Source organism: Tachyglossus aculeatus, chromosome 7 (genome assembly GCF_015852505.1).
Source record: "Tachyglossus aculeatus isolate mTacAcu1 chromosome 7, mTacAcu1.pri, whole genome shotgun sequence".
Lineage (NCBI taxonomy): Eukaryota > Metazoa > Chordata > Mammalia > Monotremata > Tachyglossidae > Tachyglossus > Tachyglossus aculeatus.
In genome coordinates this window covers 5603072-5621746 of record NC_052072.1, presented here as the reverse complement: position 1 = coordinate 5621746, position 18675 = coordinate 5603072, and the positions used below count along the sequence as shown (strand labels likewise).

Here is an 18675-nt window from a genome sequence, read left to right as displayed (position 1 = left end):
TGGGCAAGTCACTTGACTTCTCTGTGCCTCAGTTATCTCATCTGGAAACTGGGGATTGCCTGTGAGCCCCCCGTGGGACAACCTGATCACCTTGTAATCTCCCCAGCCCTTAGAACAGTGCTTTGCACATAGTAAGTGCTTAATAAATGTTATCATTATTATTGTTATTATTAAGTGCGTACTATGTGCCAAGCACTGTTCTAAGCACTGGGGGGGTTACAAGGTGATCAGGTTGTCCCACATGGGGCTCGCAGTCTTAACTCCCGTTTTACAGATGAGGGAACTGAGGCGCAGAGAAGTGAAGTGACTTGCTCAAAGTCACCCAGCTGACAATTGGCGGAGCCAGGATTTGAACCCATGACCACTGACTCCATTGCCCATGCCCTTTTCAATGAGCTGCACTGCTTCTCTGTAGGGTAGATGTAAGACCATTCATTCATTCAATCATATCTATTGAGCGCTTACTGTGTGCAGAGCACTGGACTAAGCGCTTGGAAAGTACAATTCAATAACAAAGAGAGAAGATCTTCTAGACTGTGAGCCCATCGTTGGGTAGGGACCATCTCTATATGTCGCCAACTTGTACTTCCCAAGCGTTTAGTCCAGTGCTCTGCACACAGTAAGCGCTCAATAAATACGATTGAATGAATGAACGATCGCTGCCCACCCTGGGCTTACAGTCTAGAAGCGGGGAGACGGACAGCAAAAGTCATCAATAATAATAACAATAACAATAATAATGGCATTTATTAAGCGCTTACTATGTGCAAAGCACTGTTCTAAGCGCTGGAGAGGTTACAAGGTGATCAGGTTGTCCCATGGGGGGCTCACAGTCTTCATCCCCATTTTATTCATTCATTCATTCAATCGTATTTATTGAGCACTTACTGTGTGCAGAGCACTGGACTAAGCGCTTGGGAAGTACAAGTTGGCAACATTTTCCAGATGAGGTCACTGAGGCCCAGAGAAGTAAAGTGACTTCCCCAAAATCACACAGCTGACAAGTGGCGGAGCCGGAATTTGAACCCATGACCTCTGACTCCAAAGCCCTTTCCACTGAGCCATGCTGCTTCAATAGAAATAAATAGAATTATAGAACAAATAAACAGGTGTCGATATAAATAAATAGATATTTACAGATATACATAAATGCCGTGGGGAGGGGGAAAGAGCAAAGAGAGCGAGTGGAGATGACGCGGAGGGGAGGGCGAGCTGAGGAAAAGGGAGGTTTAGTCTGGGAAGGCCTCTTGGAGGAGGTGAGCCTTCAGGAGGGCTTTGAATAATAATAATAATAATAATAATAATAATAATAATAATAATGGCGTTTATTAAATGCTTACTATGAGCAAAGCACTGTTCTAAGCGCTGGGGAGGTTACAAGGTGATCAGGTTGTCCCACGGGGGGCTCACAATCTTAATCCCCATATTAGAGATGAGGTAACTGAGGCACAGAGAAGTGAAGTGACTTGCCCAAAGTCACACAGCTGACAATTGGCGGAGCCGGGATTTGAACTCATGACCTCTGACTCCAAAGCCCGGGCGCTTTCCACTGAGCCACTTCGAAGGGGGGGGAAGTGTGACTGTTTGTTGGATTTTAGGAGGGCGGGAGCTCCAGGCCAGGGGTCGGGACGGGCGAGATCGAATAATCACTAATCGGTCGGTCAATTGTATTTATTAGTACTCACTGCATCCCTTTCGATACTGTCAGCTCGTTGTGCCAACTTGTACTTCCCAGGCGCTTAGTACAGTGCTCTGCACGCAGTAAGCGCTGAATAAATACGATTGATTGATTGATTGTGGGCGGGGAATGCGCCTGTTTATTGTCTTGTCCTCTCGCAAGTGCTTAGCACAGCGCTCTGCATGCAGTAAGCGCTCATAAAATACACCTGGCAGGCTGACAATGATAGACTAGTGTGTCAGCAAAGAGGCGGGAACAGTATCTTTCCAAATCATCGGTGGTATTTATGTCAGCTCACATAATCCCAGGCCTCAAGCAGTGGTCGCCCTTCCACCTCCTTATCAGACAGAAACGCCTCAGCATCATCTTTAAAGCCGTCAATCAGCTGGCCTCACCCTACCCCTCCTCACTAATCTCCTACTCAGCAGGCACGCTCCGCTCCTCTCAATTAATTGTATTTATTGAGCGCTTACTGTGTGCAGACATACTTACTGTGTGCAGTAGTGTGCAGATATGCTTACTGCGTGTCTTACTTTTAGACTGCGAGCCCACTGTTGGGTCAGGACTGTCTCTATATGTTGCCAATTTGTATTTCCCAAGCGCTTAGTACAGTGCTCTGCACATAGTAAGTGCTCAATAAATACGATTGATGATGATGATGATGATGATGATGCAGAGCACTGGACTCTCCCACCGCCGACCCCTTCCCCACGTCCTTCCTCCCCCTCCATGTAGGCCAGACCCCCAACTCTCTCCACCTCCAAAGCAATATTAAGGTCACATTAGAGCAGCAGCGTGGCTCAGTGGAAAGAGCCCGGGCTTGGAAGTCGGAGGACGTGGGTTCTAATCCTGGCTCCACCGCTTCTCTGCCGTGTGACCTCGGGCAAGTCACTTCTCTGGGCCTCAGTTCCCCCATCTGTGAAATGGGGATGAAGACCGGGAGCCCCACGTGGGACAACCTGCTTATCTTGTATCTACCCCGGAGCTTAGAACAGTGCTTGGCACATAGTAAGCACTTAACAAATGCCATCATCATCATCATCATTATTATTATTATCTCCTCCGAGAAGCCCTCCCCAGTTAAGCCCTCTTTTCTCCAGCTGGCTTTTCCCTTCTGTGTCATTTATGCACCTCGGTCGGTCGTCTTTGGACGTTTGATGTTGCCAACTTGTACTTCCCAAGCGCTTAGTACAGTGCTCTGCACACAGTAAGCGCTCAATAAATACGATTGATTGATTGATTGATTTGATATTTTCCCCAGCCCTACAGCATTTGGCTCAGTGGAAAGAGCCCGGGCTTGGGAGTCAGAGGTCATGGGTTCTAATCGCGCCTCCAGCCACTGATCAGCTGCGTGACTTTTGGCAAGTCACTTGACTTCTCTGTGCCTCAGTTCCCTCATCTGGAAAATGGGGAATAAGACTGTGGGCCCCACGTGGGACAACCTGATGACCTTGTAGCTACCCCAGCGCTTAGAACAATGCTCGGCACAAAGTCAGCGCTTAACAAATGCCATCATCATCATTATAATTGTTAATTATAATATAACTTAATACAAATAATATAAATATAAATTATATATAAATATATCATATAAATTATTATTTATTCATATTAAATCTGTCTCCCCCTCTAGACTGTTATGGTCAGGGAACATGTGTGCTAATTCTTTTGTCTAGCACTCTCCCGAGAGCTTGGTGCAGTGCTCTGCATATACTAAGTGCTCAGTAAATATGATTGATTGCTTGATTGACTGATTGCTTACTTTATTTATTAAGTGCTTACTAGAGAAGCAGCGTAGCTCAGTGGAAAGAGCCCGGGCTTGGGAGTCAGAGGTCATGGGTTCAAATCCCAGTTCCACCACTTGTCAGCTGTGTGACTTTGGGCAAGTCACTTAACTTCTCTGGGCCTCAGTTCCCTCATCCGTAAAATGGGGTTAAGACTGTGAGCCCCCAGTGGGACAACCTGATCACCTTGTATCTCCCCAGCGCTTAGAACAGTGCTTTGCACATAGTAAGTGCTTAACAAATACCATCATTATTATTATTATGTGCAAAGCGCTGTTCTAAGCTCTGGGGGGATACAAGGTGATCAGGTTGTCCCACATGGGGCTCACAGTCTTCACGCCCATTTTCCAGATGAGGTCACTGAGGCCCAGAGAAGTGAAGTGACTTACCCAAAGTCACACAGCTGACAAGTGGTGGAGCCGGGATTAGAACACAGGACATCTGACTCCCAAGCCCGGGTTCTTTCCACTGCAAGCAGTGAACCCTGGGTGATGTATATATGTATATATGTTTGTACATATTTATTACTCTATTTATTTATTTATTTTACTTGTACATATCTATTCTATTTATTTTATTTTGTTAGTATGTTTGGTTTTGTTCTCTGTCTCCCCCTTTTAGCCTGTGAGCCCACTGTTGGGTAGGGACTGTCTCTATATGTTGCCAACTTGGACTTCCCAAGCGCTTAGTACAGTGCTCTGCACACAGTAAGCACTCAATAAATATGACTGATTGATTGATTGATTGATGCCAACTTGTACTTCCCAAGCGCTTAGTACAGTGCTCTGCACACAGTAAGCGCTCAAAAAATACGATTGACTGATTGATTGATGCCAACTTGTACTTCCCAAGTGCTTAGTACAGTGCTCTGCACACAGTAAGCGCTCAATAAATACGACTGATTGATTGATTGATTGATTGATTGATTGATTAAACCCTGTCTCCAGGATGCTGAATTTCGGAAGAACCTCAGTCACGGCGGAATCGTTAACGCAAGGATACGATGCTTCCTCAAGTAAAACAGCAGACTGACTTCAGGATCGGCATTCCTCTCGATGACCTACATGGGAAAAAGAAGAGAAGGGCACAGAGGTTCAATCACTGGGGCCCCAGACAAACCCATCCAAAGATTTCCCATTTCGATGTCTGTTTCTCACGGAAGGGGCTGATTTGCCTACCGAAGAAAGCTGATCTGGTAGAAATTCCTGAAATCTGTTGCAAAACCTTCGAAGCCTTAGTAAGAGCCCATCTCTGCCAAGAGACCTTCCCTGACTAAGCCTGCTTTTCCCGGATTCCCTCTGCCTTCAGTGTCATTCATTCATTCATTCAATCGTATTTATTGAGCGCTTACTCTGTGCAGAGCACTGTACTAAGCACTTGGGAAGTACAAGTTGGCAACATATAGAGACGGCCCCTACCCAACAGTGGGCTTACAGTCGAGAAGGGGGAGACAGAGAACAAAACAAGACATATTAACAAAATAAAATAAACATGTACAAATAAAATCAATAAATAGAGCAATAAATCCGTACAAACTTTTATACATATATCCAGGTGCTGTGGGGAGGGGAAGGAGGTAAGGCCGGGGGGATGGAGAGGGGGAGGAGGGGGAGAGGAAGGAGAGGGCTCAGTCTGGGAAGGCCTCCTGGAGGAGGCCTGTCCCCTTTGATCTGCACCCTCTGTGATCTTCTTGGAGTAACAGTGTGGCTCAGTGGAAAGAGCCCTGGCTTTGAAGTCAGAGGTCATGGGTAAGTCACTTCAATTCTCTGGGCCTCAGTTACCTCATCTGTAAAATGGAGATTAAGACTGTGAGCCCCCCGTGGGACAACCTGATCACCTTGTAACCTCCCCAGCGCTTAGACCAGTGCTTTGCATATAGTAAGCACTTAATAAATGCCATTATTCTTATGCCATTATTATTGTTCTAGACTGTGAGCCCACCTTCCAGACTGTGAGCCCACTGTTGGGTAGGGACCGTCTCTATATGTTGCCAACTTGGACTGGGAGCCCCCCGTGGGACAACCTGATCACCTTGTAACCTCCCCAGCGCTTAGAACAGTGCTTTGCACGGAGTAAGCGCTTAATAAATGCCATTATTATTATTATTAAGTGACTTGGCCAAGGTCACACAGCAGACCAGTGATGGAGCCAGGATTAGAAACCAGATACTTCTGACTTCCAGCCCTGGGCTGTAGCCACTATGCCACGCAAGAGAGTCCCACAACATGTGTGTTCACCCAGTGGCAAGTGGCCAGTAGTCAATCAATCAATCAATCAATCGTATTTATTGAGCGCTTACTATGTGCAGAGCACTGTACTAAGAGCTTGGGAAGTACAAATTGGCAACATATAGAGACAGTCCCTACCCAACAGTGGGCTCACGGTCTAAAAGGGGAAAGCATTGTTCTAAGCGCTGGGGGGGATACAAAGTGATCAGGTTGCCCCATGTGAGGTTCACAGTCTTAATCCCCATTTGACAGATGAGGGAACTGAGGCTCAGAGAAGTTAAGTGACTTGCCCAAGGTCACAAAGCAGACATGTGGTGGACTCGGAATTCGAACCCATGACCTCTGACTCCAAAGCCCGGGCTCTTTCCGGAGGTTACAAAGCAATCAGGTAGTCAGTTAGCTCTCAGGTCTCCAGTCTTGAGTGACAAAATGGAGAATCAATCAATCAATCAATCAATCGTATTTATTGAGCGCTTACTGTGTGCAGAGCACTGTACTAAGCGCTTGGGAAGTACAAGTTGGCAACATATAGAGACAGTCCCTACCCAACAGTGGGCTCACAGTCTAAAACCCCAAGTGGATTCCACTTGAGTGGGACTTGGGGTTCTGCCATGGGCGCAGAACATACAAATCTAATCCTCCCCTTAGGGAAGCTCTAATAGCACCAAATAATCATATTTCTCCCGAAAGGGAAGTTCAATTCGCTGCCTCCAAAATAATCAAACCTCTCAATTCGCCTCGTGGAATAAATTTTGTATAATTTATACACTTCAATACATTAAATACCATTTAACGCAATTATGAATTGTATCATTTTTATAATTGGGGGAAGCAGCGTGGCTCAGTGGAAAGAGCCCGGGCTTTGGAGTCAGAGGTCATGGGTTCGAATCCCGCCTCCGCCACATGTCTTCTGGGTGACCTTGGGTGAGTCAGTTCACTTCTCTGAGCCTCAGTTACCTCATCTGTAAAATGGGGATGAAGACTGTGAGCCCTCCGTGGGACAACCTGATCACCTTGCATCCCCCCCAGAGCTTAGAACAGTGCTTTGCACATAGTAAGCGCTTAATAAATGCTATCATTATTATTATTATTAAAAGCATTCATTCTTTCAATCGTATTTATTGAGTGCTTACTGTGTGCAGAGCATTCAGTCACCTTACTCCCTCCTATCTTGCCTCTCTGATTTCCTGCTCCAACCCAGTTGCTCACTTGGCTCCACTAATGTCAACCTACTCACTCTCTCTCATTCCCAGACTGAGCCCCCTCCTTCCTCTCCCCCTCGTCCCCCTCTGCATCCCCCCCATCTTACCTCCTTCCCTTCCCCACAGAACCTGTATATATGTATATATGTTTGTACATATTTATTACTCTATTTATTTATTTATTTATTTTATTTGTACATATCTATTCTATTTATTTTATTTTGTCAGTATGTTTGGTTTTGTTCTCTGTCTCCCCCTTTCAGACTGTGAGCCCACTGTTGGGTAGGGACTGTCTCTACGTGTTGCCAATTTGTACTTCCCAAGCGCTTAGTACAGTGCTCTGCACATAGTAAGCGCTCAATAAATACGATTGATGATGATGATGATGATTCCCATTAATCTCGCCGCCGATCCCTTGCCCACGTCCTGCCTCAGGCCTGGAATTCCCTCCCCCTTCCTATCCAACAGACGATCACTCTCCCCACCTTCAGACCCTTATTAATCAATCAATCAATCAATCAATCGTATTTATTGAGCGCTTACTGTGTGCAAAACACTGTACTAAGCACTTGGGAAGTCTAAGTTGGCAACATATAAAGACAGTCCCTACCCAACAGTGGGCTCACAGTCTAAAAGGGGGAGACAGAGAACAAAACCAAACATGCTAACAAACTAAAATAAATAGAATAGCTATGTACAAGTAAAATAAATAAATAAATAGAGTAATAAATATGTACAAACATATATACATATATACAGGTGCTGCGGGATTTTAACCCTTAATAAAATCCCTTCTTTTGCAAGATGTCTTCCCTGACTAAGCCCTCCTTCCTCTTCCCCCTCTCCCTTCTGCGTTGTCCTTGCATTGGGGTTGTTTTGTCAGCCCCACAGAATTTGCGTCCTTATCGATAATTTATTTATATCGGTGTCCATCTCCAATTCCAGACTGTAAACTTTTTGTGGGCAGGGAATGCGCCTACCAACTCTGGATTATACTAGCCCAAGCACTTAGTACAGTGCTCTGTACCCAATAAACGCACGATAAATGCCATGGGTCGATTGAATAAATATGATCGATTGATTGAGATAATAATCTCCAGACTGTGAGCTCTTTGTGGGCAGGGAGTGTGTTGATTGTTGTGTTGTACCTCTTGAGTGCTTAGTAGTAATAATAATAATAATAATAATAATAATAATGGCATTTATTAAGGGCTTACTATGTGCAAAGCGCTGTTCTATTTATTTATTTTACTTGTACATATCTATTCTATTTATTTTATTTTGTTAATACATTTTGTTCTGTTCTCTGTCTCCCCATTCTAGACTGTGAGCCCACTGTTGGGTAGGGACCGTCTCTATATGTTGCCGACTTGGACTTCCCAAGTGCTTAGTACAGTGCTCTGCACACAGTAAGCGCTCAAAAAATGAGAAGCAGCATGGCTCAGTGGAAAGAGCCCGGGCTTTGGAGTCAGAGGTCATGGGTTCAAACCCCGGCTCCGCCAATTGTCAGCTGTGTGACTTTGGGCTAGTCACTTCACTTCTCTGGGCCTCAGTTCCCTCATCTGGAAAATGGGGATGAAGACTGTGAGCCCCCCGTGGGACAACCTGATCACCTTGTAACCTCCCCAGCGCTTAGAACAGTGCTTTGCACATAGTAAGCGCTTAATAAATGCCATTATTATTATTATTAATAAATACGATTGATTGATTGATTGGGGAGGTTACAAGGTGATCAGGTTGTCCAACGGGGGGCTCACAGTCATAATCCCCATTTTCCAGATGAGGTAACTGAGGCCCAGAGAAGTGAACTGACTTGCCCGAAGTCACACAGCTGAAAATTGGCAGATCTGGGATTTGAACCCATGACTTCGGACTCCAAAGCCCGGGCTCTTTCCACTGAGCCACGCTGCTTCTCTTAGCACTTAGTACTTCTCTTAGTACAGTGCTCTGCACCCAGTTAGCACTCGATAAATACGATTGATTGAATGATTGAGCCCCTTCCCCCCCCCTCATCCCCGTCTCCATCCCCCATCTTACCTCCTTCCCTTCCCCACAGCACCTGTTTATATGTATATTTGTTTGTACAGATTTATTACTCTAGTTATTTATTTATTTTACCTGTACCTATCTATTCTATTTATTTTATTTTGTTAGTATGTTTGGTTTTGTTCTCTGTCTCCCCCTTTTAGACTGTGAGCCCACTGTTGGGTAGGGACTGTCTCTATATTGTTGCCAACTTACACTTCCCAAGTGCTTTGTACAGTGCTCTGCACACAGTAAGCGCTCAATAAATACGAATGATTGATTGATTGATTGATTGAATAATCAGCCTCCTGAGGGAAAATGGTCAAGCAGGGAAACTTCTGGCAAAACCAGAAGTCTGTTGGCAAAAACAACAAGCTGAGCAATGTGGGTTGTAGGGTGTTAAAGTTGTTGAAAACCAGACAAAGGATGATTTATCAGGGACCCGGTGAGGGAGAGGCCTTGGGAGGTGCCTAGGTGTGTCTGTGGGAGCCAGCAAAATTCCCATCCTACACCTCCGACACATTGCTCATGTCATTCATTCATTCAATCGTATTTATTGAGCGCTTACTGTGTGCAGAGCACTGTACTAAGCGCTTGGGAAGTACAAGTTGGCAACACATGGAGACGGTCCCTCTGGGCCCCGTAACACCCCCTACTCTCCCAGCATTGGCAAACCTGTCCCGCCCCTCCTGCAAAATGCTCCTCGAGTCACCTCCTCCAGGAGGCCTTCCCTGATTATCCTCTAGGCTGTATGCTCGTTGTGGGCAGGGAATCTTCATTCATTCATTCATCCAATCGTTTTTAATAATAATAATAATAATGTTGGTATTTGTTAAGCGCTTACTATGTGCAGAGCACTGTTCTAAGTGCTGAGGTAGATACAAGGTAATCAGGTTGTCCCACGAGGGGCTCACAGTCATCATCCCCATTTTCCAGATGAGGGAACTGAGGCCCAGAGAAGTGAAGTGACTTGCCCAAAGTCACACAGCTGATAAGTGGCGGGGCCGGGATTTGAACCCGCGGCCTCTGACTCCAAAGCCCGGGCTCTTTCCACTGAGCCACGCTGCTTCCATAATAATGATGGTATTTGTTAAGTGCTTACTGTGTGCCAAGCACTGTTCTAAGCGCCGGGGGGATACAAGGTGATCAGGTTGTCCCACGGGGGGGGGTCTCACAATCTTAATCCCCATTTGACAGATGAGGGAACTGAGGCCCAGAGAAGTTAAGTGACTTGCCCAAAGTCACCCAGCTGACAGGTGGCGGAGCCAGGATTCGAACCCATGACCTCTGCTGCAAAGCCTGCGCCTACTTTTCATTCATTCATTCATTCAATCGTATTTCTTGAGTCCTTACTGTGTGCAGAGCACTGTACTAAGCGCTTGGGAAGTCCAAGTTGGCAACATCTAGAGACGGTCCCTACCGAACAGCGGGCTCACAGTCTAGAGGGGGGAGACGGACAACAAAACAAAACATGTTAACAAAATAAAATAAATAGAATAAACATGTACAAATGAATGAATGAATGAATGAATAAATAAATAAATAAATAAATAAATAAAAATAAGTACATAAATACATAAATACATAAATAAATAGATTTGCCTGTGGTCAGGTGGCAGAGCTGAGATTAGAACTCAGATGGAAGCCGCGTAGCTTAGTGGAAAATGCCCGGGTTTGGGAGTCAGACAGTAAGCGCTTAATAAATACAGTTGATAGATTCCCCTGCTCAGCCACTTCAGCTCTTATACAATAGAAAAGCAGTGTGGCTCAGTGGAAAGAGGCCGGGCTTTGGAGTCAGAGGTCATGGGTTCAAATCCCAGCTCCACCAATTGTCAGCTGTGTGACTTTGGGCAAGTCACTTCACTTCTCTGGGCCTCAGTTCCCTCATCTGTAAAATGGGGATGAAGACTGTGAGTCCCCCGTGGGACAACCTGATCACCTTGTTACCTCCCCGGCACTTAGAACAGTGCTTTGCACATAGTAAGCACTTAATAAATGCCATTATTATTATTATGCATATATCTGTTCAATTATGGTTTTTTGGGGACTACATTTTTTTAAAACAATCCTCTCTCTTCTGGGTATTCTATATTTCACAATTTGCATCTCCAAGTTCCTCTGTTAGATTGTAAAATCCTCCCAGGGGCAATCATGCAGCTTTGAGATGTTTCTTTCCAACAGCTACTGTTTGAGGCAGGGCTGACAATGCAACGGTAACTCTAGGAGGGGTGGAATGCTTTATTAGCATTATAATTTGATACAATATAATATGTGATACAATATTAGAGAAGCAGTTTTGGCTCAGTGGAAAGAGCCCGGGCTTGGGAGTCAGAGGTCATGGGTTCTAATTCCGGCTCTACCACTCGTCAGCTGTGTGACCTTGGGCAAGCCACTTAACTTCTCTGAGCCTCAGTTACCTCATCTGGAAAATGGGGATGAAGACTGTGAGCCCTCCGTGGGACAACCTGATCACCTTGTACCTCCCCCAGCGCTTAGAACATAGTAAATGCTTAACAAATACCAACATTATTATTATTATTATTATTATAAGATTTTGAAAGGAAAAAAAGGCCTCTCATCTCTTTATTGGTTTTGCCCTTAAAAATAAACCAAAACCAATAAAAAAAAAAAATGTAAACAGTAATCCACCCTGAGAATCCAGACCGGTTTCTATCTCACCCAGTAATTAAAATTTCTTCTCTAATTATTAAAAATAACTACAGGGTATCTCCCCCTCTAGACGATTAAGACAAGCCCTTTGTGGACAAGGTAACATGTCTACCAACTCTGTTGTACTGTATTCTCCCAAGAGCTTAGTATAGTGCTCTGCGAACAATGAGCGCTCAGTAAATACCATCGATTGTTTGTGGGCCCCAGATTCCTCCAGCCCCCAAGTTCTCCGTTCCCCAAGAATTCTTCTCCCTCCAGTTACTTCTCACACCTGCACTTTCTTTTCACGCATCCTCAGCCCCTGTATTTGTTCATTCATTCAGTCGTATTTATTGAGTGCTTACTGTGTGCAGAACACTGTACTAAGCGATTGGGAGAGTACAGTATAACAATAATCAGACACGTTCCCTGCCCACCAAGAGTTTGCAGTCTAGAGGGGTTGTACATATATATGCATACATGTATGTGAGGGTATATAATAATAATAATGATGGCATTTATTAAGCGCTTACTATGTGCAAAGCACTGTTCTAAGCGCTGGGGAGTTTACAAGGTGACCAGGTTGTCCCACGTGGGGCTCACAGTCTTCATCCCCATTTTACAGATGAGGGAACTGAGGCCCAGAGAAGTGAAGTGAAGTCATTCATTCATTCATTCAATCGTATTTATTGAGCGCTTACTGTGTACAGAGCACTGTACTAAGCGCTTGGCAACATATAGAGACGGTCCCTACCCAACAGTGGGCTCACAGTCTAGAAGTGGGCTCACAGTCTAGAAGATGGTGGTGATGGTGAAATGATGGTGTTCATTCAGCGCTTGCTATATGCCAAGCACTGGGTTTGCTACGAGGTAAGCAGATCGGGCTCAATTAATCAATCAATTAATCGCATTTATTGAGTGCTTACTGTGTGCAGAGCACTGTACGAAGCACTTGGGAAGTACAAGTTGGCCACATATAGAGACAGTCCCTACCCAACAGTGGGCTCACAGTCTAGAAGATGGTGGTGATGGTGAAATGACGGTGTTCATTCAGCCCTTGCTATACGCCAAGCACTGGGTTTGCTACGAGGTAAGCAGATCGGGCTCGATCAATCAATCAATCAATCGTATTTATTGAGCGCTTACTGTGTGCAGAGCACTGTACGAAGCGCTTGGGAAGTCCAAGTTGGCAACATATAGAGACAGTCCCTACTCAACAGTGGGCTCACAGTCTAGAAGATGGTGGTGATGGTGAAATGATGGTGCTCATTCAGCGCTTGCTATATGCCAAGCATAGTATGCGCTCAATAAATGCTAGTACTATTCTTACTACCTCCGACTCCCAGCCCTGAGCTCTCTTCCATAGGCCAGGATGCCACCTTACTGGTTCGTGTCAGCCAGGGCGACGTCACTTTCTCTAAAATGGATGGAAATTCAGATCTCTATTTCAGCTGTGCTGGTCTCCCCATATCCACCTAGGCTTCTGCAATCAATCAATCAATCATATTTATTGAGCGCTTACTGTGTGCAGAGCACTGTACTAAGAGCTTGGGAAGTACAAGTTGGCAACATATAGAGACGGTCCCTACCCAACAATCAATCAATCAGTCGTATTTATTGAGCACTTACTGTGTGCAGAGCACTGTACTAAGCGCTTGGGAAGTACAAGTTGGCAACATATATAGGCGGTCCCTACCCAAGAGTGGGCTTACAGTCTAGAAGGGGGAGACAGACAACCAAACATATTAACAAAATAAAATAAATAGAATAGATATGTACAAGTAAAATAAATAGAGTAATAAATATGTACAAACATATATACATATATACAGGTGCTATGGGGAAGGGAAGGAGGTAAGGCGGGGGGATGCAGAGGGAGAGGAGGGGGAGAGGAAGGAGGGGGCTCAGTCTGGGAAGGCCTCCTGGAAGAAGTGAGCTCTCAATAGGGCCTAATCTAAACGCTGGGGTAGATACAAGGTGGGGTTCACAGTCTTAATCCCCTTCTTACAGATGAGGTAACTGAGGCACAGAGAAGTTGTGACTTGCCCAAGGTCACACGGCAGAGAATAGGAGGAGCGGGGATTAGAACTAAAATCCTCTGACTCCCAAGGCTGGGCTCTTTCCACTAAGCCACGCTACGCCGCTTCTCTAACTTGGGAGCTAAGATCCCCATTCATTCATTCAATCATATTCATTGAGCGCTGACTGGGTGCAAAGCACTGGACTGAGCGCTTGGGAAGTACAAATTGGCAAAAGAGATGGTCCCAGCCCAACAGCGGGCTCACAGTCTAGAAGGGGGAGACAGACTACAAAACAAAACATATTAACAAAATAAAATAAATAGACTAGTAAATATGTACAGGTAAAATAGAGTAATAAATATGTGCCAAGCACTACTCTAAAAGCTGGGGTAGATACAAGGTAATCAGGTTGCCCCATGTGGGGCTCACAGTCTTAATCCCCTTCTTACAGATGAGGTAACTGAGGCACAGAGAAGTTGTGACTTGCCCAAGGTCACACAGCAGAGAATAGGCGGAGCAGGGATTAGAACTAAAAACTTCTGACTCCCAAGGCTGGGCTCTTTCCACTAAGCCATGCCGTGCTGCTTCTCTAACTTGGGAGCTAAGATCCCCATTCATTCATTCAATCATATTCATTGAGCGCTGACTGTGTGCAAAGCACTGTACTGAGTGCTTGGGAAGTACAAGCTGGCAAAAGAGATTGTCCCTGCCCAACAGCGGGCTCACAGTCTAGAAGGGGGAGACAGACTACAAAACAAAACATATTAACAAAATAAAATAAATAGACTAGTAAATATGTACAAGTAAAATAGAGTAATAAATATGTGCCAAGCACTACTCTAAACACTGGCGTAGATACAAGATAATCAGGTTGTCCCATGTGGGGCTCACAGTCTTAATCCCTGTCTTACAGATGAGGTAACTGAGGCACAGAGAAGTTGTGACTTGCCCAAGTTCACACGGCAGAGAAGAGGTGGAGCAGGGATTAGAACTAAAAACCTCTGACTCCCAAGGCCAGGCTTTTTCCACTAAGCCACGCCGTGCTGCTTCCCTAACTTGGGAGCTAAGATCCCCGTTCATTCATTCAATCGTATTTATTGAGCGCTTACTGGGTGCAAAGCACTGGACTGAGCGCTTGGGAAGTACAAGTTGGCAACAGAGACGGTTCCTGCCCAACAGCGGGCTCACAGTCTAAAAGGGGGAGACAGAGAACAAAACCAAAATTACTAACAAAATAAAATAAATAGAATAGTAAATATGTACAAGTAAAATGAATAGAATAATAAATGCGCCAATCAATCAATCAATCAGTCGCATTTATTGAGCACTTACTGTGTGCAAAGCACTGTACTGAGCGCTTGGGAAGTACAAGGTGGCAACAGAGACGGTCCCTGCCCAACAGCGGGCTCACAGTCTGGAAGGGGGAGACGGACAACACAACAAAACCTATTAACAAAATAAAAGAAATAGACTAGTAAATATGTACAAGTAAAATGAAGAGAGCAATAAATATGTGCCAAGCACTACTCTAAATGCTGGGGTAGATACAAGGTAATCAGGTTGTCCCATGTGGGGTTCACAGTCTTAATCCCTGTCTTACAGATGAGGTAACTGAGGCACAGAGAAGTTGTGACTTGCCCAAGGTCACACGGCAGAGAAGAGGTGGAGCAGGGATTAGAACTAAAAACCTCTGACTCTCAAGGCCGGGCTTTTTCCACTAAGCCACGCTGTGCTGCTTCTCTAACTTGGGAGCTAAGATCCCCATTCATTCATTCAATCATATTTATTCAGCGCTTACTGGGTGCAGAGCACTGGACTGAGCGCTTGGGAAGTACAAGGTGGCAACAGAGACGGTCCCTGCCCGGGCTCTTTCCACTGAGCCACGCTGCTTCTCCAGTGATGGCATTTATTAAGCACTTACTATGTGCAAAGCACTGTTCTAATCAATCAATCAATCGTATTTATTGAGCGCTTACTGTGTACAGAGCACTGTACTAAGCGCTTGGGAAGTCCAAGTTGGCAACATACAGAGACGGTCCCTACCCAACAGCGGGCTCACAGTCTAGAAGGGGGAGACGGACAACACAACAAAACCTATTAACAAAATAAAATAAATTGACTAGTAAATATGTACAAGTAAAATAGAGTAATAAATATGTGCCAAGCACTACTCTAAACGCTGGGGTAGATACAAGGCAATCAGGTTGCCCCACGTGGGGCTCACAGTCTTAATCCCCGTCTTACAGATGAGGTAACTGAGGCACAGAGAAGTTGTGACTTGCCCAAGGTCACACGGCAGAGAAGAGGTGGAGCAGGGATTAGAACTAAAAACCTCTAACTCCCAAGGCCGGGCTCTTTCCACTAAGCCATGCTGCACCGCTTCTCTAACTTGGGAGCTAAAATCCCCATTCATTCATTCAATCATATTTATTGAGCGCTTACTGGGTGCAAAGCACTGTACTGAGCGCTTGGGAAGTACAAGTTGGCAACATAGAGAGACGATCCCTGCCCAACAGCGGGCTCACAGTCTAGAAGGGGGAGACAGAAAACAAAACAAAACCTATTAACAAAATAAAATAAATAGAATAGTAAATATGTACAAGTAAAATAGAGTAATAAATATGTGCTAGGCACTACTCTAAATGCTGGGGTAGATACAAGATAATCAGGTTGTCCCACGTGGGGCTCACAGTCTTAATCCCCTTCTTACAGATGAGGTAACTGAGGTACAGAGAAGTTGTGACTTGCCCAAGGTCACACGGCAGAGAAGAGGCGGAGCAGGGATTAGAACTAAAAACCTCTGACTCCCAAGGCCGGGCTCTTTCCACTAAGCCACGCTGCACCGCTTCTCTAACTTGGGAGCTAAGATCCCCATTCATTCATTCAATCGTATTTATTGAGCGCTTACTGGGTGCAGAGCACTGTACTGAGCGCTTGGGAAGTACAAGTTGGCAACAGAGACGGTCCCTGCCCAACAGCGGGCTCACAGTCTAGAAGGGGGAGACAGACAACACAACAAAACTATTCATAAAATAAAATAAATAGACAAGTAAATATGTACAAGTAAAATAGAGTAATAAATATGTGCCAAGCATTACTCTAAACGCTGGGGTAGATACAAGATAATCAGGTTGTCCCATGTGGGGTTCACAGTCTAAATCCCCTTCTTACCGATGAGGTAACTGAGGCACAGAGAAGTTGTGACTTGCACAAGGTCACACAGCAGAGAAGAGGAGGAGCAGTGATTAGAACTAAAATCCTCTGACTCCCAAGGCCGGGCTCTTTCCACTAAGCTACGCTGTGCTGCTTCTCTAACTTGGGAGCTATGATCCCCATTCATTCATTCAATCATATTTATTGAGCGCTTATTGGGTGCAAAGCACTGGACTGATCACTTGGGAAGTACAAGTTGGCAACAGAGACAGTCTCTGCCCAACAGCGGGCTCACAGTCTAGAAGGGGGAGACAGACAACACAACAGAACCTATTAACAAAATAAAGTAAATAGACTAGTAAATATGTACAAGTAAAATGAATAGAGTAATAAATATGTGCCAATCAATCAATCCATCAGTCGTATTTATTGGGCACTTACTGTGTGCAAAGCACTGTACTGAGCGCTTGGGAAGTACAAGGTGGCAACAGAGATGGTCCCTGCCCAACAGCGGGCTCACAGTCTAGAAGGGGGAGACAGACAACACAACAAAACCTATTAACAAAATAAAATAAATGGAATAGTAAATATGTACAAGTAAAATGAATAGAGCAATAAATATGTGCCAAGCACTACTCTAAACACCGGGGTAGATACAAGGTAATCAGGTTGTCCCATGTGGGGCTCACAGTCTTAATCCCTGTTTTACAGATGAGGTAACTGAGGCACAGAAAAGTTGTGACTTGCCCAAGGTCACACGGTAGAGAAGAGGTGGAGCAGGGATTAGTACTAAAAACCTCTGACTCCCAAGGCCGGGCTCTTTCCACTAAGCCACGCTGCGTCGTTTCTCTAACTTGGGAGCTAAGATCCCCATTCATTCATTCAATCATATTTATTGAGCGCTTATTGGGTGCAGAGCACTGTACTGAGCACTTGGGAAGTACAAGTTGGCAACATAGAGAGACAGGAGAAAGACTGTGCCCAACAGCGGGCTCACAGTCTAGAAGGGGGAGACGGACAACACAACAAAACCTATTAACAAAATAAAATAAATAGAATAGTAAATATGTACAAGTAAAATGAAGAGAGTAATAAATATGTGCCAAGCACTACTCTAAACGCTGGGGTAGATACAAGGCAATCAGGTTGTCCCACGTGGGGCTCACAGTCTTAATCCCCGTCTTACAGATGAGGTAACTGAGGCACAGAGAAGTTGTGACTTGCCCAAGGTCACACGGCAGAGAAGAGGCGCAGCAGGGATTAGAACTAAAAACCTCTGACTCCCAAGGCCGGGCTCTTTCCACTAAACCACGTCGTGCCGCTTCCCTAACTTGGGAGCTAAGATCCCCATTCATTCATTCAATCGTATTTATTGAGCGCTTACTGTGTGCAGAGCACTGTACTGAGCGCTTGGGAAGTCCAAGTAGGCAACATAGAGAGACATACAACATAGACATACAACATACATACAACATACAACATACAACAACAGACATACAACATACAACATAGAGAGGCAGTCCCTGCCCAACAGCAGGCTCACAGTCTAGAAGGGGGAAACAGACAACACAACAAAACCTATTAACAAAATAAAATAAATAGAATAGTAAATATGTACAAGTAAAATTAATAGAGTAATCAATATGTGCCAATCAATCAATCAATCAATCAATCATTCGTATTTATTGAGTGCTTACTGTGTGCAAAGCACTGTACTGAGTGCTTGGGAAGTGCAAATTGGCAACAGAGACGGTCCCTGCCCAAAAGCGGGCTCACAGTGTAGAAGGGGGAGACAGGCGACAGAACAAAACCTATTAACAAAATAAAATAAATAGACTAGTAAATATGTACAAGTAAAATAAATAGAGTGATAAATATGTACAAGTAAAATAGAGTGATAAATATGTGCCAAGTACTACTCTAAACACTGGGGTA

At 44.8% G+C, this 18675-nt stretch overlaps 1 protein-coding gene across 1 annotated transcript in view; it reads right to left on the bottom strand.

Moving 5' to 3' along the window:
* AOX1 (aldehyde oxidase 1) overlaps nt 1–18675 on the bottom strand; it is a 153648-nt gene that overhangs the window by 128311 nt on the left and 6662 nt on the right. Inside the window, exon 2 of the mRNA XM_038749208.1 lies at nt 4465–4522. Coding sequence (XP_038605136.1) covers nt 4465–4522 — 58 coding nt within the window. The remainder of the gene's footprint in view (nt 1–4464; nt 4523–18675) is intronic.